Source organism: Gasterosteus aculeatus, chromosome 16 (genome assembly GCF_964276395.1).
Source record: "Gasterosteus aculeatus chromosome 16, fGasAcu3.hap1.1, whole genome shotgun sequence".
Taxonomy (NCBI): domain Eukaryota; kingdom Metazoa; phylum Chordata; class Actinopteri; order Perciformes; family Gasterosteidae; genus Gasterosteus; species Gasterosteus aculeatus.
Genome location: NC_135704.1, coordinates 18,177,633 through 18,203,868, shown reverse-complemented (window position 1 = coordinate 18,203,868; position 26,236 = coordinate 18,177,633). Strand labels below are relative to the sequence as shown.

At 49.7% G+C, this 26,236-nt stretch overlaps 2 protein-coding genes across 6 annotated transcripts in view; both read left to right on the top strand.

Moving 5' to 3' along the window:
• Window positions 1–2,266, top strand: part of LOC120833600 (aryl hydrocarbon receptor) — a 31,588-nt gene extending 29,322 nt beyond the window's left edge. Inside the window, exon 11 of the mRNA XM_040200858.2 lies at window positions 73–2,266. Coding sequence (XP_040056792.2) covers window positions 73–150 — 78 coding nt within the window. The 3' untranslated portion in view covers window positions 151–2,266. The remainder of the gene's footprint in view (window positions 1–72) is intronic.
• A 3,179-nt stretch (window positions 2,267–5,445) lies between these two features.
• LOC120833601 (aryl hydrocarbon receptor) lies at window positions 5,446–26,029 on the top strand. Of its 5 annotated transcripts, none has more exons than XM_078090619.1 (12): window positions 5,446–6,026; window positions 8,950–9,137; window positions 15,052–15,149; window positions 18,334–18,423; window positions 18,928–19,051; window positions 19,849–19,982; window positions 20,201–20,403; window positions 20,518–20,627; window positions 21,425–21,566; window positions 21,703–22,954; window positions 23,042–23,152; window positions 23,710–26,029. In XM_078090619.1, exons 1-12 carry the CDS (start codon window positions 5,986–5,988, stop codon window positions 23,830–23,832), a joined length of 2,616 nt encoding a protein of 871 aa, XP_077946745.1. In that variant the 5' UTR covers window positions 5,446–5,985; the 3' UTR covers window positions 23,833–26,029. The 5 variants fall into 5 exon arrangements, with proteins under 5 accessions (XP_077946745.1, XP_077946744.1, XP_040056793.2 ...); XM_078090618.1 differs by having other exon boundaries at window positions 21,703–23,152; window positions 23,710–23,878; window positions 24,358–26,029; XM_040200859.2 differs by lacking the exon at window positions 23,042–23,152.
• Window positions 26,030–26,236: the final 207 nt, after the last annotated feature.

The following is a 26,236-nucleotide window of genomic DNA, read 5'->3' as shown; positions in this document are numbered from 1 at the left end:
TCATTTTAAATCTGTTAAAACGACGACGCCAGAAGCCCCCTCCGACCTTTGTGCCGTCCGCTTTCTCTGCAGGACGACCGAGTCTCTGCTGAACTCACCGGCATGTTTGCCCCCCCTGCCCGGAACGTAGCCATGTACCCGACGGAGTAGAGTCAAGCCACGTTCATATTTGTGCCACAACAAGTCCCGGAGAAGGACAAAAGTCAGTATAGCCGGCCTGTATCAGCGCTTCACAGACTCTCATGCTTACTCTCATTGTCCTGATGTTTTATATCGCTCTGTATCATTTATACTCTGTCCAGTCTGTAATGTTTAAAAGCTGTGCTCGTCAGTTAGTGAGTGAAGATACACTATAGTAATAATGAAGTATAAGGCCACAAGTGCGTTTACCAGGACGGAGCTTGAGCCAGCGAGGACGGGACAAGTGAATCCAAGCAGCCAAAGAAATAGGTTTTTATAAGGGAAACCGGCAGTCGCGTCCTTTTCAGCCGGGGACGTTCATTCGTGTCCCAATTGTGGATACCGAAAATAGAGACAGCGGAACGTACCGTTTTCTTAACTGTATTTTTTATATGATGATTTTAAACTCTGACAACGACCTTTCCAAAAGATGTCGTCGTCATCTTTGTAAAAAAGAAACAGTGACAATAAATCACTCAAAGTGATTTCTACCTGAAAGCACAGCTGTAACGTCAATGTGATATCATTACAGGTTACGTAATCTGTATATTTTAAATGAAATGTGGTCGATATAAGTACCATCGAAGCGTTCTTTATACCAAAAGGCTTTGCTCGCAGTGAGGACCCCCCCCTCTGACGTTCCTAAGCTGCCTGGGCAGCAGGTTTTGGGGTTTGTCAGTTTTTTAGAAACCGAAAATAAGCGTAGGTGCAGTTGAGTTCATCTTATTATTTTCAGCTATGGAACTACCCGTAAACTGGAAGTGCCATGGCGCCGAGCCTTAAGAAATCACAGACCCCCCCACTGTAACATGCACTTATCTCCAGAGACCTAAATGATCTCCAGTTGTTTCCACGTCCGGCAAAACCTGGAGGTGGTTTTAGGAAAAGCTCGGCTCTTAAGTCGCCGCGTCGTTGCATTGGACAACGCCTCAGAAAGATGAACCAATGACGCCTTCAGGGGCTGCTCAGTCAAAACAGCGTCACATCAAACGGAATGCTAAAACTCCAGTAGGTAACAGGCAACAGGTGAACCCCTCCCCCCCGGTACCAACGTCCTCCGGGGGTCTGCACTTCTGAATGGACTTCTGATCCTCCGGAATAGGAACACGCTAAAACGTTTATTCACCCCAACATGAGCTGATATGAAAACATGAGCATTCACTTTTCCTTGTGCCTTCATTGCTGCAGCTGGCAGCTTAGAACGTATCTTCTTGTCAATGTATCCGTGCCTTGTTGTATATGGAAATCCTCTTTGTGAGGCCGTCCTGTGGAGCTGCTCTGACATAAGGGAAGCCGTAGGAGATGCAGTATGTGAAGGTTTTATCCTCAAGTGTATTTCAAGGCCCTTAAACTAAACGTCCAATGGGAACAAGGGAACCCGTCTCTGTGGAGATGGGAGGACGTGTCCCATTGATGAGGGGACTGGTCCAGCAATGCATTCTGCTCACATTCACCTGCTTCTGCTCTTCGGCGTGGCTCCGTCACATCTGCTCTTCATTCCAGATGTTTGTTTCTCCCACACTACAAGCAGTGGTTTGGGTTGAACCTGAGTGGGGAAGCATGGCAGCTTTATCGTAGTCCAGCTGTATTGTGGGAAATCACTCAGTATTCAACCTTCTCCGGAGAAATCTTGTTGTTTTTGGAAATAGCTTTCGGTAAAATGCCTCAAATCTTCAAGACAATTCTAAAGTCTCGGAGGACAGATGTACTACGCCTCCTCCCGCCCTGACTGAGGATCTCAGTCCACGGAGCCTTTCAGCAAGCCAGCAAACAAATGCCTTTGGTGATGAACACAGACACGTGATGCCTGTAGCCACTACGAAAGGAAACGCAGGAGCCAGATGTTTTATTCCCAGCTGTGTCGTAACGCTAACATGTGCCTTGCCATATTCCTGTTTTTTTTTGTAAAAGAAAAACAAGTGCATAATCCACTTATATTTAGCCAAGTAGTTATAGTATCTATATCATAATATATGTTGAACAAATAACCAGCCTTTGTTTACTGTTGAATGCTTTTTCATATATACGTGTGCAATGATTACAACTATCTGGCTCATTTGTTTATAAAAATCTATGTTTAAGAGCATCTTTGGTGTTGTCCTTCTTCTTTTTATCACTTTGTATGAGTCCATATGCACACACATACAACCATCCCGACACCCCAAGAGCACACTCATCAAAATCATTTAATCAAGTTACCAAAGAAATCATTAAAAGTACGATTAAGATCAAATATTAGATCAAATGTGGGAAGAAGGGAGAGGAAGCACACAGCTCAGCACTGGTGACAAAGTATCTGAGCTGTTTCTGTATTTTAAGGAGTGATGGTTTCGTCCACCAGAGGGCGACCGCAGGTTCAATTCAGCAGGGAAATCTCTTTTAAGGTATTTTATTTGAAGTGTATTTCATTAGAATTCAGCTGTGTATTGTTTTGAATTGCAAAAATCATATTTTTTGATTTTGCACATCCTTTTTATCTTTTTTTTCTATGTACAGTATTTCAATAGCTTCGGACGTTACTTTTCTGCAGACACTCGAAGGCGTTATAACTCGTACTCAGCGGCATCGGCACATGACAACGTTTCTTATGGGGCTTTTTTTCCTCGACGAATGAAGAGCAAAAACCATATTTTGGTGGTTTTATTGAGTCTTCATGTCGTTTTCTTTTGTCTCTGAGGAAGATGTAATAATGCTGCTTTTTACGGCCCAAACTAACCAACGTTTTTTGTTTGTACTTTATTTAAAGCTGTTAAATACATTTCAGCTGAGGACAAACCACATACAGTTTATTTTGTTTTCCGTTGCAGATGCACATTTTAAATGCTACATGTACAACTCCTTGACTAGGACTAAAGGACATGTAATATAATGCTGTGTGACTTGATGTCCCACTTCCCTTTGACAGCTTGTCCCTGTGATGGGGTCAAGGCTTGAGTTGTGTTTGTACGGCCTTTTTGCCAACAAGTTACAAGCAGAAGATTGTATAGAATTCTTTGATGAAATTACCCTACTTCTCTCTTAATTAGTACCACATCACCTGTGCGCTGCAACAAAACAACAACATTGCGAAGGCCATAATCCAAGATGGCGTCGGACGCCCAAACTCGAGGCTTGAAAACGTCGCCATGGCAACGTGGAGACTGTGATTACAGCGGGGCTGCAGGGAACCGGCGGCGTTGGGTCCGTCGACCCGTCGGGTTCAACGTGCGGTACCTTCTGCTCTGTCTCTCTGACTATGAGTTCCACCAACCACCATTTGGGGTGAAGCTTCACACCTGCAGGAGACTCGTCTTCGTCTCCTGCGTACGACGTGGACGTCCCAGTGCACGGCTCCCCTCGTCGGACCTCCTCTCAAGGTTTCCATGTACAGTAGCAGGACAAACTCCACGTATCTGTCTCGTCCGCTGTCAAAACCCAATCGTGTTAAAGCTCGGCAGCTGTTTGCTCAGCCTGAGGCGGTAAAAGGTCGTGAGACCCCGAAGCAAATGATCTCAATTATTCACATTTCATTTATTCTGTAAACCCTTCTTTAATTTTCCATATAAAAGTAATTTCCCCTCAATTAGGTTTGAATGCTGTTTCAGTGTCTTCTCTTCCTCTTAAATATGCCCTTAAACAACTTCTACTTCATTTCTACTTGTAGGTACGACACTCGTCCTCGTTTTGTGTTCAGAATTGGGTTTTAAAGGAAGAAAAAAACAGCCTTTGTCGTTATAAATTAGCACGTTGCTCTCAGGTGTGCGTTTGTGTTCATGTTTGATTGACAGGAGGCTGAACCAGTTTACAAAAACACTAGAGGGCCTTTATTATCTCCCTGTACATCCTCGCCTCCTTTGCTCGCCTCCTTTCCTGGTGTCTTTGTTACAGCTCGTAGCCGTATTTTAAATGACATGTGACCTTTGAACCAGCTGTGACCTTTGAACCAGCTGTCCATGGCTTCGTTATGTGGCTGCATTCCACGTCTCATTGGGACGACCGTGATGGTTTTCCACACAGGTCTCTACGTCACTCCTCCACCTCTACGCCACTCCTCCACCTCTACGTCACTCCTCCACCTCCACGTCACTCCTCCACCTCCACGTCACTCCTCCACCTTCACGTCACTCCTCCACCTCCACGTCACTCCTCCACCTTCACGTCACTCCTCCACCCCATGCCACTCCTCCACCTCCACATCACTCCTCCACGCCACTCCTCCATGCCACCCCTCCACGCCACCCCTCCACCTCCACGTCACTCCTCCACCTTCACGTCACTCCTCCACCTCCACGTCACTCCTCCACCTTCACGTCACTCCTCCACCTCCACGTCACTCCTCCACCTTCACGTCACTCCTCCACCTCCACGTCACTCCTCCACCTCCACGTCACTCCTCCACCTTCACGTCACTCCTCCACCTCCACGTCACTCCTCCACCTTCACGTCACTCCTCCACCCCCATGCCACACCTCCACATCACTCCTCCACGCCACTCCTCCACCTATATGTCACTCCTCCACGTCAATCCTCCACGCCACCCCTCCACCTCCACTCCTCCATGTCACTCCTCCACCTCCACGTCACACCTCCACCCCCACGCCACCCCTCCACATCACTCCTCAACATATACGTCACTCCTCCACGCCACCCCTCCACCTCCATGTCACTCCTCCACCTTTACATCACTCTTCCACCTGTACGTCACTCCTCCACCTCTACGTAACTCCTCCAGTCACTCCTCCACCTCCACTTCACTCCTCCACCTCCACGCCACTCCTCCACCTCTACGTCACGCCTCCATCTCCACTTCACGCCTCCACCTCTACGTCACTCCTCCACGTCACTCCTCCACCTCTCTGATGTCATGGGTTCATCTCTCGTTTCGTTCCAGTTGTTCCAGTGAAGCATGAAGCACAATGCTCAGCGTGACTGAACCTTAACCGCTGCGTAGAAATCACAGTGTCTTTATCATATATTTGTATGTGTATAATATATTTTTCAGGTTCTCTTTCGTTGCTACGCAGAGACTTCTCCCAACGTTGCAACGAACTCGGCTACATTATTGAAGAAGTCTGACCCCCGTCCCACATTCTGCTCAACACAAACCTCCAGCTCCCTCGTTCCCCGCGCTGATTGGACGCTGGGACCTGCTCGAGGACGCGCCGGCGTGCTCGCGCCCGGCACGTGTTTCCAGGAGACTCTCCCTCGTGCCCGCGCGTCACCCTCCATGCCCCCGTCCCTCTCCAGCGCCAAACCGTTGCAAATCCGTGTTGGGCGTGCCCGCCAGTGGAATGCGCGCGCACGCTAACCCCCCCGCCGCCCCTCCTTTGCAGCTCATGCCCGGCGCTAATTGTAGTGCAGCACTGGTGTAGATTATAAAATGTAAATACTAACGCGTTCTATGCGTCTATTTGAGGATTCTAATCTGCGCTTCCTCCACTGTGACTCCGTCTTTGTCTCCATGAGGAGGGAAACCCAACAGCGTCTTTCTGGGACAACTTCATCCTCCCGCGAGCCCGATGGGACAACAACGCTTTACTCATTTTTGATTTGATTTTTTAAGCGGGTCGCATGCTGCTCAAACTCGTGTTTTTTTTCGCTGCACATTTTGATTTAACTCCAAAGTGCAGCGGCCCGTGAAAAAAAAAAAAACCAAGTCCTTTTCTGTCCAAGTCACCGCGTTTGGCTTTTTTGACGTTTCTTTCTGAAAGGAAGAATGCGTTGCGGTGTCGATCTGGGGGATTAGCGCAGAATATTCCATGTAGCGCAGAAAGCGGCTGCGCGCGTTTCTGGGATCCATCGCAGGCTTATATAAGCAGAGCCGTCATGTATGCGGGACGCAAGCGGAGAAAACCCGTCCAGAGAGCGTGAGTCCCTTTATTCCGTTCTGACTTCACATGTCGGTTAAATGCAGTAAAACAGCGGGTATTAAATGGTACAAATTGGGCGGAAAGCGGACGTTGAATCCATAAATGCGCAAACCCGCCGCGAGCCGCGCTTCTTTATTCCATTTAGAAAATACTGCAGATTTATTTTGCTCCTAAATAAATGTGAAATCCGCTCCTGCTACGGGAGACGTGTCCACGTGTCCTTACGGGATGTCTCTCGATGTCCTGCAGGGAAATAAAGTGTATATTTTCTTTGCGGTGTAAAATGTTCCTTTAATGCCTGCAGATCATTGCAGGCCTGCAACCGCGGCCTGATTGAAACCTCACGCTTCGCTTTCACATGTGTATTTATTAATAGAGCTATTAAAAAATATATACCCCTGCTAATGAACTAAAAGAGCTTTAATAATACAGCGTTATTATTAAATGAGTCTTTGGTCAAACCGCCTCTGATCCACCGCGACCCGCGAGCGGGTTGTTGCGCCATTTTCTGTCAAAATGTCCTTCAGGGGATTAGAGAGGTTATTTTAATGTATCAGTAATCAGTATCAGTAATAACGTGTATTTGTTCCACTTAATATGTTATAAATGGAAAGATGAAAAAAAACCAAGTATGCTCGTGTTTTAATTCTTTACACCACAAACTTATTTTATTATTATTCATCCCAAAACATTTGATCACGTGTTCAGCAGCGACGATCCCCCACGTTAAAGATGCGCGACTCTTCGCTCGTCTAATGAAGCGTTCATTCGTTCGTCCGCGTTCAAACCCCGCGGCCGAAACGCGTCTCGGGATATTAGTCAGAAACCCACGACGGAAAAACAAAAGAGTTGCACAGAGTTGCAAAATGCCCACAATGCGCCTCTGTGCGTTATGGAAGAGGGTTAAAGGCTTTACGCGGAGCTCCGGTCCGACTGGTGGCTCAGGTCTTCAGACGGGGGCCAGTGGAGGTGTTGTGGTTCACGGCGAGGCCTTTAACGCGCACACGCACGCACAGACACGCACACGCACTAAGGGTACACGCTAACCCATAACGGTTTGGACCCTTGAGGATTTATTCCTCATTGTTCACCGTTTTGCCGACAGGAAGAATCATTGCTGTTCATTTTTTTTTTTTTGAGTTTTCAAATCACGGTTAAATTAATTCTTCCATAAAATCCATTAAAAAAAAACGTGACAACAAGTAAAGCCGATGTGAGACAGACTTTGAAATCCACGAATCGATCAGTTAATAAGCATTTAGAGGACATGATTTACTGATAACCATAAAACTACATGTCAGCGCGCAGGCCGAGCTGGGAAAGTATCACAAGATATTTTGTATTCTGTATAAACGCATAATAAAGCAGCATGAGCAGATCTCCATGTGTGTAGCCGTTGTAAAAAAGAGAGGAAAAAACAACAATTAATTCTAGCTTGTTAAACTTTTACCACTTAAATGCTTCCTTACATTTGTAAACATTAAGCAATTAAAGCAATAAAGTGCGTGGTTCACTGTAGCCCTGCATAAGGCATATGCATCTATTTTGCTCTTTATTGTGTGTACACATTTATTTTGCTATGTTGAAGGAAGACAAAACAAAATAAGAATCTCATTCTACAGAATAATTATATTAAACTGTAAACATGACAATAAATATCTTACATCTTAACACCAACAAAAGAGAAACAAAACAATGTTTGAACAATTTGTCTTTTACGAGGTCAAAATTGTGATTTGGCCCTTATTCTCTTATGTATCATCCCTTAATAATAATATATTTTATGTTAGACTGCTATTAACCGAACCATTGTAACTTTCACAGTGGAACTCATGGAACGCTTATTATTTTTTATTCCAGTATTTGTGCTGCTGCAACACCCGCCTGGAACTATAATTGACAGCGAGGCTCCTGACTGTTATTAATATTTTAAACCACCGGTCTAAATGTTTCACTATTACGTTTTTGTTGCATGGGTTGTTTTTAAACATACAATTCCAACAGATGGTTGGAATATTTTAGGGTTAGTAGTTTAATTACACGTTCTATATGGTCCACATATCCATCCTAAAACACTTCGACTTCGAATGATCAAACGTTTGTTGTTGAGTTTCAGCAGGAGATTCTCCAGTTTTCGTTTTCTTTGTGATATCAGCTCAAACTCTATGAATATTTTGGCATTAGTACGAGAGCCGTAGAATCTGAGAGTCTGCTCCATCTGCCTCCTTGTATTGCTGCTTTTTTTGCAACTTTCCACAGTGCCCGAAGAAAAACAACCAATCAGAGCCGAGCAGTCTCTCAAACAGCCAATCAGAGCCGAGCAGTCGCTCAGGAATGAGGAAACATTTATTGCCATAATATCAGACGTACAAGGAATTTGACTTGGCGGTTGGTGCGTAACAGCAGACAGTACGACAACGGACGACAAGACAACAGTGCACGAGGAATACGTTTTAGTTTAGTGAAAATAAAGAAATAAAATTTAAAGTTAAAAATATTTAGAAATAAAAAATAAAGTGCACCAGCGAACAGACAGCCAATCAAGGCAGTTAATCGGTGCCGAGCAGTCACTTAAACAGCCAATCAGGGCCAAGTAGTCTCTCAAGCAGCCAATCAGGGCGGAGCACAATCTCAAACAGCCAATCACTGCCCGGGAACTCTGATCGAACTGGGAAATAACTGGGAATGATGGTCAAACCCAGAAATGAGTCAGCATTTTTTTTTGCCTACAGTCATTTACTTATTTTCAGCCATGACGTTTAAACTGAACTAAATTGTTTTGTTGCCTAAACTACAGGACTGTTTTAGAACGTCAAGGTGTAATTGAGTGCTCGGGAAACAACTTTTGAAGAAAGAAGAAGAGCCCCGTTCTGGATCGTTTTCCTCTTGTCTGGTGTTTACCGTGACCTCGTCTCTCCAGGGTGAAGCATGCGCCGGCCGACGGGGCCAAGTCCAACCCGTCCAAGCGGCACCGGGACCGGCTGAACGGGGAGCTGGAGCGGCTGGCCAGCCTGCTGCCGTTTCCCGAGGAGGTCACCGCCAGCCTGGACAAACTGTCCATCCTCCGCCTGAGTGTCAGCTTCCTGCGGGCCAAGAACTTCTTCTCAGGTGACTTTTCTGGACCTCTCCTGCCCTGCGCGCATGTGTCCCTTCATGTCATCCATCACGGCAGATCGGTTTGGATCTTTGCATAAGGCCAATCACACAAAGATGTTTCCAATTATCGGGACAGTTTTTGAAACCCAGAGAAGATCAACGTGAAATGAATGAGCTAGCTTAGCACAAATACTGAGAGCGTGCAGCATCTATTCGTCGCGTGCCTCGAGCGAACGGCGAGGGAGCTTCTGCCCGTGAATGGCCTCGTCCGTTGCTCCGGTCCTTCCCGCCATTACGGGAATGTCACAACGACCGCGCCGCATTTGTTGGGCCCACGTCTCGCGGCTCATCTCGTCAAACCAGAGAGGAGCGACCGGCCGCCGCCTCGTTGAGATGATTTATTCCCGGAGAAGGGGCCCTTAATATTTCATCAAGGGGCTCGTGTGTGTGTGTGGGGGGCATCGCTGATTCCAGGGTCAGGAGACGGAGCCCTGCACGGCGTCCATTAGCGGCGTACGCTAGGCGCAGGGAGGGAGGGTTGCGCGCCGGCGGTCTCCTCGGCGGCGCAGAGCCACGGCCTTGTTATTTTAGGCGGAGATCCTTGACGGGGAATGCTGCAATGCGGCCGTCGGATGCTCCTGGAGGATGAATAATTGAGAGGAACCGCCGAAGTTTGAATAATTGAGAGCGATGTTTGTTTAAGGCGGCGGCTCGCTGAGACGGACAGAGACGGCCTTCGAGTCCCCCGAGAAACAACGAGCGTGCTTTCCATTTTCACCGTATTTCGAGCTATCGGTTATAGTTCTGTTTCACCGCAGCCATCCGATGACTTACGGTCACAGTCGCCCCGTAGCTGTAAATGATTGATTCCAGCGACGACAGGTCGAAGTGCAGCTTACAGACGAGCCCGTTGTCTAACCGCATCAGCCTACTTCCTGGACAGCCTCTAAGTAATCAACACGCTCTGAGCTCTCACATTGAGCAGGAGCTTAAGTCAGCCGCCGTCGGCCTGCTGCTCGGCGGCCCTTAGAGGCCTAGAAGAGGCCTCAGCAAACACCGACGCTCCGAGACGAGCACGGGGGCCCCCGAAGCGTCACCGGCGTCAGCCTGGCGGTTATCGCCGGTGGCGTCTGCAGGTCTGCCACGTCGCCCGTTCCTCCGAACCTGCATCCGTCAGCATCCTGCGAGATCAGAACTTTGGCCGAGAGCTTCCCGCCTCGTCGGCGCTGTTCTGCAATGGAAGGCGGGGCGCGGTGATTCCGGCGGCGTTAGCGTGTCGGGGCTAATCACTGATATGCTTCTTAGCGTTACACGCTCGCCGCTCTTTATCCAGTTCACAAGTAGCCGTGAGGCGAGTTGATATTTCATTGGATTCTCTAAATATCCATCACTTGAAAACCAAACATATAGTTGTAGATGTCGTTCATTTGGAGGTTGAACCTTTTATGTTTGGTGAAGTTTTATATTGACATCTACTCTTTAAGTATTTGACACTCTTCTTTCTGTCAGTCATGTGACTAAACTTGATGATTTAAAATGATCCAGAAGTCTCCTTCAGGAGCTCTTGCATCAACTTATTCCAGTCCCCCCAGGATCCTGGTATGACACCTCCTTCACAGACTCCTTTATTAATAAATATGGGGGAAAAATGCTCTTTTTTTAAGGATGTTGACAGCTTTTGCTGGTTTATGGTGCGATACAAGGAGATAAAAATCCCTCTGCAAAAACATTCAACGTCAACAACATGAAACAATAATTTTGGACCTTGCTTCATCTAAAAGTCTGATTTCAGTTCTGGAAATACCTCATTTGCATATTAATCCAAATGTTAAAATTCACCTGTGTGGTCTCACCTGAAAGCCGCACTAGTATTTGCATGTATGTGTTTGCATTTTGGTACAGCTCCACATGCATAGTGTCCCTCCTGTCGACAGGGACACACTCTTTATCTCCTCCACTTTCTTTTGGGATATTATTTTTTCACGGGTTCCCAAAAGGCCGCCCCTCATATCTGCTGTAAAAGCTCCGGCTCAGATGCCTTCCACTGATAGAGTTGGCAAACATGGCCGTGCACATCACGGGCCTCACGCAACTCCCGCTGGATCACGACATGAATACAGAAGATGAATTATGCGAATGGCCCGGCTGCTCCTGGCAGAGCGCAGCTGCACATTGACCCAGTGGAACATACACTAACGGCATTTTGTTGGCAAAACAATTAGAGCAGCCGAATCCGTGCGGACCGGCCGAGGTGTTTCGTCTGCAGAACGTGTTGCCGCGGCGATGAAGGGAACCAATGACACGGCTCACACGGCTTGCGAGGGTCCTGTGACTTGTCACCGTACCTCCATCTCTGCTGTGGTCCGAACGAGAGCCGCCATTATGTTATTCGTAAAAGCCCCCCGCCCCCTCCTGGAGGTCATGTGCACACAAATGAAAGGCCGAGCTATCTGGGTCACATGATCATCAGCGGGTCATCCCTTCACGACGCCCCCCCCTCCTCCCTCTGCCCATCCTTCCCTCCGTCCTGCCCCTACAGGGCTTAACCCCCCATCCCCCACAGCCCCGCGGATCACGGTACGCCGCGGCGAGGAATGCAGGCCACCAAAGGGGGAAACCTGGTAATCAGTAGTGACCCCGCCCCAAATCCTGTTACTCCGCCTCCTCCTCCTCCTCCCATCTATCTGTGTTCACCCACCATAAGCAAACATGCAACCATGTGACTGAGGAACCTCAGGAGATGCAAACGCAGCACCGGCTGTGTGCTTTCCCCGCCTGCATTAGTGGCCCCGTGTTCATGTGTGTGTGTGTGCATCCGTGTGTATGTTAGCGTGTTAGTGGACGACGTGGGGGCGGTGTGTTTGCATCGCGTGTTCATTTACAGGAGTGTTTTGGGGGGGGGGTTACGGAAGTGAAACGTTCTATATTTACTCCCCTGCCATCCACACACGGGAATAATTAACACACGCCACGCGGCCGAGCGCTCCACTCTGTAACGTGGCGTCGCTTTGTGACGTCGCCGTTGTTGCGTCCCGTTCGTTCTCACTGTTCTCTGAGACCCGCTGTGCCGCGTCCGCCAACGTGCTGCAGCATTTCATCTGCTTCCACGATGACGCAATGATAAGGAGCTGATCTTAAAACCACAATAAATGACTCAACGTGGCCCATCACAAGTTACCTGGGCTTTCTGCTCGTCAGAGAGCAGGTGGGGGGGGGGGCACATACATACATGTGTGACACGTGACCAGAGACCTGCGGTGTAAACAAACGTCCCCGACAGGACAGAACGCGCATGGATCCTTTCAATCTGCTCCATAAAGGAGAATATTCCGCGTAAATACTGATGAACGCCGGAGCGTCGCGGAGTCTGCACAACTACATGGGTCTAAAAATAAGCCGGTGCAGAGAGACGCAGAGGAGAAAGTGTCCCTCGCTGTGCCAACAGCAGCCTTTTGCCGTTAAGTAACTCTGCCGCCCAAATCTGCCCTGTGATTGGTCCAAAAAGCTTCGTCCAGTCTCTTCTTGGCAGCGATGTGTGTGTGTGTGTGTGTGTGTTGTCATCGAGGGCACATGGCGACCTGTCTGGAAAGGGGCCAGCGTGGCTTGTAAGGACGGGCGGAGGATTGAGAAGCTCGGAACATCCCCACTAATCCGCTTGTAAATAGCATTATGGGACAAATTGAAAATGGCCAAACATTTAGTAAATATTTGCAGTGGGCTGGATGTTTGTTTGGGGTCTTAGCTGCTAGCAGGGTGAGAGCCCCCTGTGAGATAAAACCCCAGGGGGTCTGAGCCGGAGGCCCCGTGGTGAGGGCGGCGGTGGGGGGCGGGACCGGAGCCAAGCCGGGCGCCGGGTCACAGGACGTCATTTACTGTCACCCAAAGAAAACACGTGGAATCTAAAAGGAAAGTCAATTCCTTCCTGGAGGGTTTCTCTTTCGTCCCGTGTAAAGTGCAGGACCTCGACCCCCCCCCAGCTCAGATTCTTGTTGTCAGTGTCTCACAACATTTTGTCTGGACTTTCCCTCCGTGCGTCTGTTCATGCGTGTCTCCACTGAGAAGTTTAATGATTGGACGGAGGAGATGAGATCTTCTCAAACGGTGTCTCCCCCCCCTCTGGGGTAAATAAAACCAGGCAAAGCTGAAGGGTCTGATTTTCAGGGTCACTGATGCGTAAACTACCAAAGTGATGCTGATGGGGGGGAGATGGGGGGATATGGGGGGTGATGGGGGTCTCTCAACGGTCTCTGTTTCCTCGTTATTATACGACGTTATTATATCAATGATACATGAATGGCAACTAAAAGCATTTTGCCAATGAGTCGCAGCCCCAGTTGTCCTTTGTCCCTCCCCCCCCCCCTCCCTAAAGAGTGGACCCAAGGTGTGTGGGGACGACATCGGTCCACCCAAAGCCGTTCCTCGTGTGAAGGTACGAGCCCCGCCGAAGGCCGCATGCTCCCCCGACACCTCCCCGCCCCTCAGATGGACTCCTCGTTAACCCCCCCAACCTCCCTACTGACAGACAACAAAAGATCTGACCCAGAACCCAGTCACCCGATCATGTGACACATCGGCCTCGGGGGTCGGAGGTCACCGTGGGTCGCGGGCACGGCTGCCTGGAGAGGTCGGAGATTAATGTGGCCTCTTTTCTCATGACATCACAGCTCATCGCCTCACGCCGCCGCCGCGACCAGACACTCACGCCGTGATCCTATTGTCAGCGAACGGCCCCGAAAACTGGGAAGAGGTCCGATCCAATGAGCGTCTCATAAGCGTTAATGAGAACCAACGAGTGGGAATAACGTCTTCATTCACTCAATGTACCTTGTTGAGATGGACCACGGTGTTCTGAGGCAGCGATGCTGAGTTTGTGGTTTAAGGAAGGTGGAGGACCAGGAGAGGAGAATAAACAATGTGTTTGTTGTAATACAGGTTCTGGCCACTCGGGGTGGAAATGCGCCTCTACCTCTGAAGGTCCCCCCCCCCCCCCCCCCCGTGCACGTGGAGGACTAACACAATCTTTGTGCTTTTTCGACATCGATGTCATATTTTCGCATTTCGGTTCAAATCGCAAAAGAAGGCTGAAGGAAAAGCGCCACGATGTCACGCTGGGAAGAAGGAGAATCCCGTTGAGAACAGCTGGGCGCCACCAGGCGAGGGACGGGGCGGGGGGACGGGGGACGGGGGGTAGCTGAGCTATTGGTGCATCAAAGTGCAGCTTTAGTGTCGCCTAAAGGAACCGTCGCCTCGCTCGCAGAGCTTTTGTTCCCGCTTCACTTTGTGGGTAAAAGCGACGTTTCTCTCACACGGAGATCTCAAATGTTCCGTCCATAGTTTGATTTCGCTTTCTTTTTTACTCCGTGTTCCGATTATTTTGGGCTTTTTCCTCGCTGATGTTTAAAACAATGATGACATGAAAAATCAACATTCTCTTCTGACCCCAATAAAGCTGAAATGAGTCGTTAAGCCGTCGCTTCGCTGCAAACTGGGTCAGCAGAACGCAGAGAGAACACAACTGATGTCATGTTTTATACAAAGAATGACCTTTGCATGAACATTACTCCTGAAAACGATGCATTGATTATTAAGCAAAGCTTTCTTACTTTCCCTTTGTGTGATAAAGTGAAGCTCTGAGCTTCTCAGGAGACCAGAACAACCACCACGGATTTGTTCTTCTGCTCCGTGTCACGGACGACATGGAGATCATGGCGTTGGACGGAGTAAGAGGTTTGGATTTAAAGGAGACTTTGCGATTGCTCGTGATGAATGTTAGAGGGGCCGCGGTCGGGGGGGGGGCGTCTTCTGCCCACCGAGCGTGAGGCGATCTGACAGCCACAGCAGTGCTTTGCAAACACCATCACAGGAGTAAAAAAGCTGTCTGCCTCTCTCTTCCTCATCCCCCTCCCCCCTCTTCCCCCCTCCGCAGTCACCCTGACCGGAGCGACTCCAGCTGCTGTGAGCGATGACGAGGGCGAAGCATCAGCGGCGGCGGCCAAGATCCCCGAAGGCGAGCTGCTGCTGCAGGTACGAACGCCACGGCTCTGTTTCCTTCTTCCTTCCTTCCTATTTAGCAGATTCTCAGGTTCACTATCTTCATTTCCCCAACGCGCCGATGCCTTTTAGACTCGTGCGTCCGGGTCTCCTGTTCTCTCTTCATTTTGGTTTGTTGTGCCTTTTCATCCTGATGAGTTCAAATCTATTTAGGCCGATGACCGAGGCTCATGGGCTCAGGGCAGCTTACCTCCCGATACGTCTGCCGCTACTAATCTGAAGGGAACTCGTCGCTCAATGAGCCTGAATGTGGATTCATGAAGACACGTGCACAGACATTTTGGGGGGCAGGTGCTCAAACCAAAAGGACGCCCATTGCCAAAATGATTCATGAAATTAAAAATAATAATGATTAAATAAATACATTGGGATGTTTTCAACTTGAAATCAACTTAACAAACTAACTCAAATTGAATAACGGGCAAAAACAGACAAAACAAGGCCATATTGTACTTAAGCAATCATTTTATTCTTTTATTTGACCTTTATTTGACCAGGTCAAATCTATTGAGAACCCTCAGAATATCAGCCCTCAGAATTCTCATTTCCAATGATGAGCCTGAGGTACAGCAGCCAACTATGGCGTGGCACGTTGAGAGAGGTGAGGTGACAATAATCCCTTTAAAGCTGACAAACACACTTTTTCTTTAATGTTTTCTGACATTGAGTTGAAGCATAAGCAGCATACACTAATAATATAACACAATATATCCCTCACCAGACTGGCATGTAGCTCAACGTAAGACCTTTCATTTCAATAATTGAATTAAGAGGGAGGGGCGGGGCTTGTTGGGGCGGAATTCTCACAATAACTACATGAATAAAACTAATAAATGTGCCGTCAGATATCAAAACATATTTGGGGGGAATTGATGACAGAGAGAGTCATTTTTATTCTTAAATGTTGATGAATGAAGAAAAAGTTGTGCTCCAGCAGAGGGGGCACTTTTCTCATCCAGGGCAAAAGGGCAGGTGCTTTAGCACCTGTGCACGTGCCAGTTGTGATTCTCTTCAGGTGTGATTCTCTTCAGGTGTGGTTCCCTTCAGGTGTGATTCTCTTCAGGTGTGCTTCTCTTCAGGTGTGCTTCTCTTCAGGTGTGCTTCTCTTCAGGTGTGCTTCCCTTCAGGTGTGATTCCCTTCAGGTGTGATTCCCTTCAGGTGTGATTCCCTTCAGGTGTGATTCCCTTCAGGTGTGGTTCTCTTCAGGTGTGATTCCCTTCAGGTGTGGTTCTCTTCAGGTGTGGTTCTCTTCAGGTGTGGTTCTCTTCAGGTGTGATTCTCTTCAGGTGTGGTTGTCTTCAGGTGTGATTCTCTTCAGGTGTGGTTCTCTTCAGGTGTGATTCCCTTCAGGTGTGATTCCCTTCAGGTGTGATTCCCTTCAGGTGTGATTCCCTTCAGGTGTGATTCCCTTCAGGTGTGGTTCTCTTCAGGTGTGGTTCTCTTCAGGTGTGATTCCCTTCAGGTGTGGTTCCCTTCAGGTGTGGTTCCCTTCAGGTGTGATTCTCTTCAGGTGTGGTTCCCTTCAGGTGTGGTTCTCTTCAGGTGTGATTCTCTTCAGGTGTGGTTGTCTTCAGGTGTGATTCTCTTCAGGTGTGATTCTCTTCAGGTGTGATTCCCTTCAGGTGTGATTCTCTTCAGGTGTGATTCCCTTCAGGTGTGGTTCTCTTCAGGTGTGGTTCTCTTCAGGTGTGGTTCTCTTCAGGTGTGCCGTAGACATTTTTAAATGAATTGTTGGGATGTTTCAGAGCTTGATGGATTAATACAGCAGCTGGTTAGCTTAGCTTAGCTAACTAGCTAGCTGTCTTTGTTGCTCTACACCGATGTCTCCTTACTTCCCTCAATGAGTCCTTAATCTCAGAAACGAGTCTGCAGTTCCTCACGTCTGGTTGGATGTCTGAAATGGGGCGACATGATGCTGTGTGTTTTCTAACACTCCTCCTCTTCCTCCCCATCGGCCGGCGGAGGAGTACGAGGTTTATTTCTGAGGTGTGCGTGGGTTCCTCTGCTCTCCTCAACCGACGACGGTGAATTATAGACAAGATGCGTGAACACGTCAGTCATTCAGACCCAGAAAATGAAGAAAGGAAGTTTTAACGAATTAATTTCTTCATTTTCGAAAACAAAACGAATTTGTCATTTTTGATGACAGCTGTCGTAACACCTTTATTTCTATGAATTTACTTTGCATCTGCCCCATGGCTCCTCTTGTGCTCATGCACTCAGCTGACTCCCCTCATTTGCAGCTGGGAGGTTAATGAGTGCACATCTGGAATATCTGGTATTAGAAGACGCAGCCTCACCGCTGGCGGCTTTGCACGTCGCAGCAGCAGCAGCAGCTTCCACTTTGACTAAATTTGAACCACCATGCCGGGGAAACTGCACGAGACGCTTCAAACTATCAGGGCGACGAAAGCAACCGAAGAAGGGGCGTCCCGAGGAGGCGGGGCTTAGCTCAGCGACCGCTCACGTGACGCGCCCAGCCCTGGTGACACTCGGATGTTTGCGCGTGCCGAATCAGAAGGATAACATCTCCTGCATCAGTGGCCTCGGCACGGCGTGGGCTGATTGAGGAGAGAGACGGTGCGCGTGTGCGTGTGCGTGTGCGTGTGTGTGTGTAAACAGAGGGAGGCCATGGCTCGTTCAGCGAGGTGGAAACGTTGCACCAGCTGTTCCCTTCTGAGGCGAAACAATCAGTGTGCTCCATTTCACTTAACATGCTCCCTCCTTTTCCTTCCTGGTCTCCTCCTTTCACGTCCTTCCTTCCTTTCCTACTGTGTTTTCTCATGAGATCCGAGCCTTTATTTTACGCTCTGACATCACAAAGCTGCTCTAACCAATGGAGGAACTTTCTATGATGTCCTTGTTTCCTTTTACACAAATTGAATAATTAAAAGGTTAAAGAGGCGACGTTTCGTTTGTCCTCACACGCTGCACGTGTCTTCATTGAACCGTGTAATTTGTAGTTGTTTATGTTTGTATTTGGTCCTTCTGCAAACTGCAGTCCAGAAACCGTGATGAATGCCGATTGATGACTTGATGACAAACTAAACTCCTCATTGATGATATTTTGTTTGATCAGAGCTCCTAACAAAGTGTTTTCCATTTTCTTCAATGAACGCGTTTGCTAACCGTCTCCCTCCTGGGTTCGGCCCTCAGGCGCTCAACGGTTTCGTCATGGTCCTCACAGCCAGTGGGACCATCTTCTACTCGTCTCACACCATCCAGGACTACTTGGGCTTCCACCAGGTATTCCTCTTTTTCGTTTCTCATCCGTCTGACTTGATGAAGTAGCAGCTTATCATTGGTATTAGTGCAATATCGCCCCTTAAACCACGGCGTGCGTTCGTTAGCTCCTCCTCGTGAGGTTCTCGGCTGCTGAACCGGGTGTTCTCAGACAGAGCGAGCCGTCCGGGCTGCAGGCCTCGCGTGCAGCGTCTGCGGGGAGCGGCTCGGGGGTCCTGTTTGACCCGTCGCTCCGCTCTCTGCATGATGTGGAGTCAGAGGCTCACACACCAGCAACAGGGCGCGACCTATTTATGGCGTAGCCTTTAGCACCAGCCAGCAGGATGGACGGGGGGGGGGCAGCGCTCACCGGGACAATGTGCCGTGTTTCCAGGAAGTACACCCAGCGGGGGAGAGTTTACCTTTATTCATGAATGCGTTGGTAGAAACAGACCTTGCATATTCGTCCTGCATGTAGCGGCCATATTTGGGCGCGAGCTGACTGTCCCTCTGGTTGCGGCCCCTCAGACCGACGTCATGCACCAGAGTGTGTACGAGCTGGTCCACACGGAGGACCAGCAGGAGCTCAGGAGGAACCTGCACTGGGCTCTGAATCCTCCTCCGGCCGCCGTCACCCAGGACTCCCCCCGAGGTGATGACCCCCCCCCCCCCCCCCCCCAGCGACACCCTGGTGGGACTGAGGAATGAATCATGTGTCACTATTGTCTCTTTGTGGTGTTTTCTGTCTCGTGGAGTCATTTTGTGTTTCTATTTATTGTCACTTGATGTTTCTTTGAGGCCATTTTGTGTATTCGTTGCTGGTTTTGTCTCTTTTTAGTTCTGTGAGTCCCTCTGAAGTCGCTTTGGGTCTCACTGTGCACCTTCTGCATCTCTTGGTGGGTCCATGGCTCTTTGGCTGATATTCTATAAATGAAGCCTGGGGGGGTTGCAGGTATTGGCTTTATATTCTTAGTTGCATTAGAGCTAAATTACCAACCTCCAGGCGTACAAAGTGCTGCGCCCCTCTCAACATATCAGATGGATATCAGATGTTTCAGTAAACAGATCTTCAGGCATTAAGCCATAAGACCAGGTCCCAGGTCCCAGGTCACATGACTCTGTAATCTTCAGGTGTGGCTTAGGAGGTGAAGTGGTCCCAGGTCTGCAGAAGGGTTTTAAGTGGCTTTTGTCTGCGTGGTTCTTAGACCAGGAACCACATGTACGGCCTTGCAGCATGAAGTAACACTGCTGCACGTGCACAACTCCTTTTTAAGATTTAGCCTCCGTAACGTGAAACTCGGTGCCGTTTCCACGCGAAATTCATCCAAATATAATTTTTTGTTGATTGTGGAAAGGCGGACGTGATGTTGGTGTCTTAATTCTTCGACGCGTGTGACGTTATAACGGCAGCGCAGCTCACGTCTGCCCGTCCTCTGTTTGCAAATGCAGAGCCGGAGGCGGACAGCGGCTCCTCCGTGGTCACCTACAGCCCCGAGCAGCTTCCCCCGGAGAACTCGTCCTTCCTGGAGAGGAGCTTCGTGTGCCGCTTCCGCTGCCTCCTGGACAACTCCTCCGGCTTCCTGGTGGGTCCAATGTCCAAAGACCCGGGAGGACGGTTGAGAGAAGCTAATATGTTAATACGTTATTTTAGCTTGATGAAATGAAAGGTTCGCGTCAACTGGAAATCATGGAAGCTCATGGACTTCACAGAAATACAGACAATATGATGAAGGCTTTTCCTAAAGCGCCACAGGCTCCCAGATATCAGGATGTTTCAGTCGGTTCTCCTCCCGCTCTCCAGGCGTTGAACATCCACGGCCGGCTGAAGTTCCTCCACGGGCAGAAGCAGCGGCAGGAAAACGGGGGGAAGGCCCCGCCCCAGCTCGCCCTCTTCGCCATCGCGACTCCCCTGCAGCCTCCGTCCATCCTGGAGATCCGGACCAAGAACATGATCTTCAGGACCAAACACAAGCTGGACTTCACGCCTTTGGCCTGTGATGCAAAGTAATGCTCGGATCCCCTCACGTCTCGAAACGAGACGCTGCGGCGCCGCAGGAGAAGAACCTGGAGCCAACGTGAGACGATGTGTGAGGTAACGATGCTCCTCTTGGTGTGCAGGGGGAAGATAGTGCTCGGGTACACGGAGGCTGAACTGCGGGTTCGAGGATCGGGATACCAGTTCATCCACGCGGCGGACATGTTGTACTGCGCCGAGAACCACGTCAGAAGTAAGTGGCTTTTGCGGTTTTTCGGGTGAGCGAGAGGAGAACGCGGAACTCTCTCCACAGTTCTTTCGGTAAACCGCCGCATCCTGAGTTACCGCATGAATAAAACCCCTCCAGATTCTCTATAAATGCAATCCAATGCAAATCCATTGACCCTGGGTGCCCATCTGACACAAAGGTGTGACTATTTCTAAACAATAGTCCTGTTGATGGAAGTTGAGGAGTTCCTCTCCGACGTGGTCACGGAGGTCAGACGGCTTTGGGGAGTAATCCCGCCGGATTACGGCACAGATTGAGCCGAGCTGCCGGGGGGGAGAGGATACAGGCGCACAAATCCAAAGATGATCCATACGGCGACGCGCGGACACGTCAGGTTAACAGTGGGGTTTAGTCCAGGGAACGCTGGAACACGAGGAGGGGCCTTTATTATTTAAGTGATCCAAAGCCGTCGGTTTGTCATATGAAGCCGTAGATGTACATTATTGGATATGTTCCTGGTACCTGTCGGGTCGACTGTGGTCGAAGTGAATGAGCATTTTTGTTGATATTCATCATCCGATCCGCCGGAGTGAAACATCAGCGAGCTTCAACATAAAACTTAAAATAGTTGTTGTTGTTGTTGTTAACAAACCTTTTCTCTACACTTTGTATCCAAATGGTCTTTTAGTGGCTGAGGAGTCGGCTCGATTCACGCCGGAGCCGCCGATGGCCACATGAACGCGCCGCGTGCTCCCGGCGGGCTCCACACATTCGCTCCCACAGCTCAGTCCTCATAAGTGTGTCTTGCTCCGTTTGCGCAGTGATGAAAACCGGAGAGAGCGGCCTGACGGTGTTCCGGCTCCTCACCAAGGAGAACCTCTGGAAATGGGTGCAGGCCAACGCCAGGCTGGTGTACAAAAACGGCAAACCCGATTACATCATCGCCACCCAGCGGCCCCTCCTGTATGTGCTCTCTGTGATGCGAAAGCTTTGAAATGATGGTCACAAATGTGTTTTTGATCTGAATTTTTTCAGGGTTCGGTGTAAACGGGGAAGATCCCAAATACATAGACAGTAATACCGTCTTCTGCCTTCGCAGGGACGAGGAGGGGGGAGAGCACTTGCGTAAGCGCTCCATGCATCTACCCTTCACCTATGCTACCGGGGAGGCCCTGCTCTACCAGTCCAACCATCCCATCGCCGCCTTTAGAGACGGGAGCCATGAGAAAAACAGCAGTAAGTCAAAGAAGAGCCGGACGGAGAGGCTGGTGAGGGACGGCCTGGACCCCGGCTCTCTTCTCGGGGCGCTCATGAGTCAGGACGAGTCGGTGTACGTTTGCCAGCCCGCCGCCGAGCCCAAAATGTCGTTCCACAGCCTCTTCGGGGAGCAAATGGGCTTCCCAGACTCTGAGCCCGCCGGGGCGCACAGGGGCTGGGACGAGCCCAGCAACGGAGGGCCGGGCGCCGGCCTGGTGGAGCCGGCCGGCAGCTTCGACCCGCTGCTGTCCACTCTGGACGGCCTGTCCCTGGAGGGCCTCGAGGTGGCGGATTCCGGAGAGGCGGGTTGTTCAAACGGCGATCTGTTCGGCGCTCTGGAGGGCCTGGGGCTGAGCGCGGAGGACCTGGAGCTGCTGCTGCTGGACGAGCGGATGATCCGGGTGGAGATGGACCCGGAGCGCGTGCCCACCTTGGACGACCTGCTGACCAACGACGAGATCCTTTCCTACATCTACGACTCCATAGAGGGGAAGGCGGAGGCCGCGGAGCAGCGGGGACAGGGGCCCCTCTGCGACGCCTCGGCGACGCTACCCGAAGGCGACGTCTCCCCTGGCGGCGGCGCGCAAATGCAGTTTCCTCACCACAAGCTCCCGCTGGCGGCGCACGCTCCCATCCTGCAGCTCTCCCAGCAGATGCAGCAGCACCTCAACGTGCGGCCGGGGAAGGCGGCGCGCGCCTGGGACCAGCAGGGCGGCCATTTGGCGTGCACCGCTGTTAACGGAGAGCTGCTGGGGGCGAATCGGTCAGCGGCCAACGGACAGTGGGAAGGCCCGGACGGCCTCGGCGCCGCGGGGTTGCAGCTGGAACACTTCAAAGCGACTGTTTTCAACGGCAAGGCCTCGGAGCTGGAGGAGGGAGAGCTCCATCAAGCGCACCAACGCTGCCTCCAGCAGCAGCAGAGGCGCCACGCGCTGCGGCGCCACGCCGACCCGAAGCCCGCCGCCGCCGGCCTCAACGGGAAATCCCAGTGGCAGGACTACGGATTCTGTCCGGAGAACGGCGTGGAGTACAGCGTGCCCGACGCGAAAGGCGCGGGTTACGCCGCGAGCGGGGGCGGTGGGTTCGGGAAGCAGGTGGGCGGGGCCGAGTCGGCGGCCTCGCCCTTCCACGGGACCAACCGCAGACCGCAGCGGGAGCAGATCCCGGCTCCTTTGCCGCAGGTCATCTGCAGCCTGTCGCAGTGCCCCGCCCCCAACGCCACCCTGGAGCAGATGCTGGGAGTGGGCAAGCCCTGCCGGCCCGAGGTCCCCCTCGAACCCGGCCCCCACAAGGTGAGGTGCTGGAACGCTCGCGTCTGGTTTTTGTTGTTCTTAAAAGTTCTTGAATCCGATCGGATGAATGATTACCCGCTGCATCCGTCTGCATGGGTGAGGAAGAGGAGGCTCTTCTTCCTCACATACGTCTGTTTGCTTGCTCTACTTCCTGTCTATGTTCTACTTCCTGTCTACGCTCTACTTCCTGTCTATGCTCTACTTCCTGTCTACGTTCTACTACCTGTCTGTTCTACTTCCTGTCTACGCTCTACTTCCTGTCTATGCTCTACTTCCTGTCTACGTTCTACTACCTGTCTGTTCTACTTCCTGTCTGCGCCCTACTTCCTGTCTATGTTCTACTTCCTGTCTACGCTCTACTTCCTGTCTATGCTCTACTTCCTGTCTACGTTCTACTACCTGTCTGTTCTACTTCCTGTCTACGCTCTACTTCCTGTCTACGTTCTACTTCCTGTCTACGCTCTACTTCCTGTGTGCACTCTACTTCCTGTCTATGTTCTACTTCCTGTCTACGCTCTACTTCCTGTGTGCGTTCACGCTGCTCTGGCCTCCTGCAGGTGGAGAACGGCTGCCTGCTGAACGGAGCTTACCCAGCGAGTAGGAGCGGCACGGCGCCCCCTGCTGTCCCCGAGACTTTGTCCCGCCTCCCCGACCCGCCGGCCTCCGGCTTTTACCTTTGACACGCGCAGTGGCTCCGCCTTAAACGTCGACACCAGATGAACAAACGTAGGCCTGTCGTTTTTGAGGGGTTTTTTGGTTTCCATTTTGACTTTTTTTTGTGTGTCTGTGTGTCTGTGTGTTGTATTTCGATTCATATTATCATACGAGTCTTTTGTTTACAATAATGCAGTTGAGAGACCTCAGTTTGTTTGAAGTAATACAGAAAGGTCTTTAAAAACCAGTTTCACAAATATTCAGAAACACAAAGCAGAATTTAGAGCGAGAAGCAAATAAAATATGGTTCGTTCTGTTATCCAATATTTCAATCTGTCATTTTCTGTCGGGTTTTTGTTATATTTTGTACTTTGTGAAAACAAAAGAAGACCCAAGAAGACCATGTTGTGTGTTACCGGGTAAATAACACAAATCAGTTCATTAGGGAAAGCTCAAAATAAATAGTTAAATACCACTTTATTAGTAAATTTAGGGATTAATTGTTCAACCAGAAAATTACATTTTTCTTTTTTTGCATCTGCTGAATCCAGACTTTGTGGAATTGGGGTATATTTGAGTTTTGGACAGTCGGAGAGACAGAAGGACACATGTGAAGGATTCCTCACCTGAGACGTGAGCGGTCCGACGGGGGGAGAGGAGCCGGGTGGAGCCCATAGGAGCCCATAGGAGCCCATAGGAGCCCAGAGGAGCCCAGAGGAGCCCAGAGGAGCCCAGAGGAGCCGGGTGGAGCCCATAGGAGCCCGGAGGAGCCTGGTGGAGCCCATAGGAGCCCATAGGAGCCTGGAGGAGCCCGGAGGAGCCCAGAAGAGGAGGAGGACCAGGAGGAGCCGGGTGGAGCCGGGTGGAATGTACCGAGGACTGAGAGAGCATCAAATGCAGTTTCATGTTGTGACTTAATTTTCCCCTTCAGAACAGAACGGCCGGCTGTGTGTCGCACGCACACGGACACACACACACACACACATGCTCTCACACACACACACACACACACAGGCCTGCAGGCTGTGTGGTTTCCTCACAAGTTTTCCGTCACGTCACAAGAATGTAATATTTAATTTCTTCCCTTGTTGAACTCGTCAACAATGAGATTAATCCATAAGTGTTTTGTTTTTACTTTAAAATATGGAAATTATGGCTAGAAATCTGGTGCACTTTATTTCCAGCGTCCACTCAATGCAGATGTGCGTTCGGACGGACCCACAAACAACACGTCGTTGTCAGTGTCACCGTCTTCATCTTCCTCCACGTGGAGTATTGTTATTAATATCGCGTTGTCCTTTCAACTGACTCTAATAGGAGTCCATTCATTTCATTTTGTCGTCCTTGTCCTGAAGTTGACGTGTGAGACAAAGATAAGAAAAGAAGACGTCGGGCTCGGTGGTTTGCGGTCTTGTGGTTGGGGGGGTCAAAGGTCGACGCAAACGCACAGAGATGAACTCTGTGGCTTCATTTGGTGGTTCTCCTCTGGCAGCGATGGACGTCAGAATGGACACTGAAAAAAACCAAATGTGAGTTTAAAGAAAAGATGTGAATGTTTCTTGTGGAGTTATTTCATGGCGAAGAGATGCTGAAAAGAGATTGCCACTTTAATCGTTGAAATACTGTCATTACTATGAGTATTAATATTATGTTTTGTGTTGAGATGTGATACACGCGTGGTTACATGTCGTCCGAGTCGACTCGTTTCTTTCCCTTTCTTTTTGCTGCGGGCGGAAGCGTTTGCTCTATTTAATATGATGTGATGTGACTTATTAACAATGTGAAGAAAAAAAGATGTGTATATAAAAGCAAACCAGCTTTGACAAATGCAGGTATGTACATAGTTTTATGTCATCTCACCAATTTTGAGCACTAGTTTTAATAACACATGCTTATCGATCTCTTTTGTTGATTGATTTTCTTTCTTTTTTAAGTTGTAAATACTGTCCTCACACTGGACTCTGACAGCCGGACACACGGTGCCGCGGTGCCGCTAACATGCTAACAGGACGAGCTGCAGCTTCCACCCTCCGACTGCTTCCTTCGCATTCATTTCTTTTCTTCCTTTTTGAAATAAAAAGGAAGACATTTGATCACTAAAGCGTCTCCTCTGAGTTTGAGTCCACCCAGGAGGGTGAACAGCTAAAGGTGGGGGGGGTCTGTGTCGTGTAAAGGTGCTATGTGAAGCGTTTTGACATTAATAAAATCGTTACCACTTTAAAACGTGAGAGGTCTGAATTATTAACGTCTGCTCATTGGTCCAGCGGACGGTCACATGACCTGCAACTATTTATCCCAGGCCATGTGACCGTTTACTGTAAATCACTAATGAGAATTTAAATAAAAAAAACATTTAATAAGCTTATTAAACATTTGATCCAACCACTAACTTTCTACCTTTTGTTAGCAGTATTGTGTGACCTTATCTAA

Excerpts from the sequence above, each read along its gene's own strand:
- LOC120833601 (XM_078090618.1), top strand. The coding sequence starts at position 5,986 with ATGTATGCGGGACGCAAGCGGAGAAAACCCGTCCAGAGAGC. Across the intron at positions 9,138-15,051 it reads GGCCAAGAACTTCTTCTCAG|TCACCCTGACCGGAGCGACT; the intron begins GTGACTTTTCTG and ends CCCCCTCCGCAG. Across the intron at positions 23,153-23,709 it reads TCGAACCCGGCCCCCACAAG|GTGGAGAACGGCTGCCTGCT; the intron begins GTGAGGTGCTGG and ends GGCCTCCTGCAG.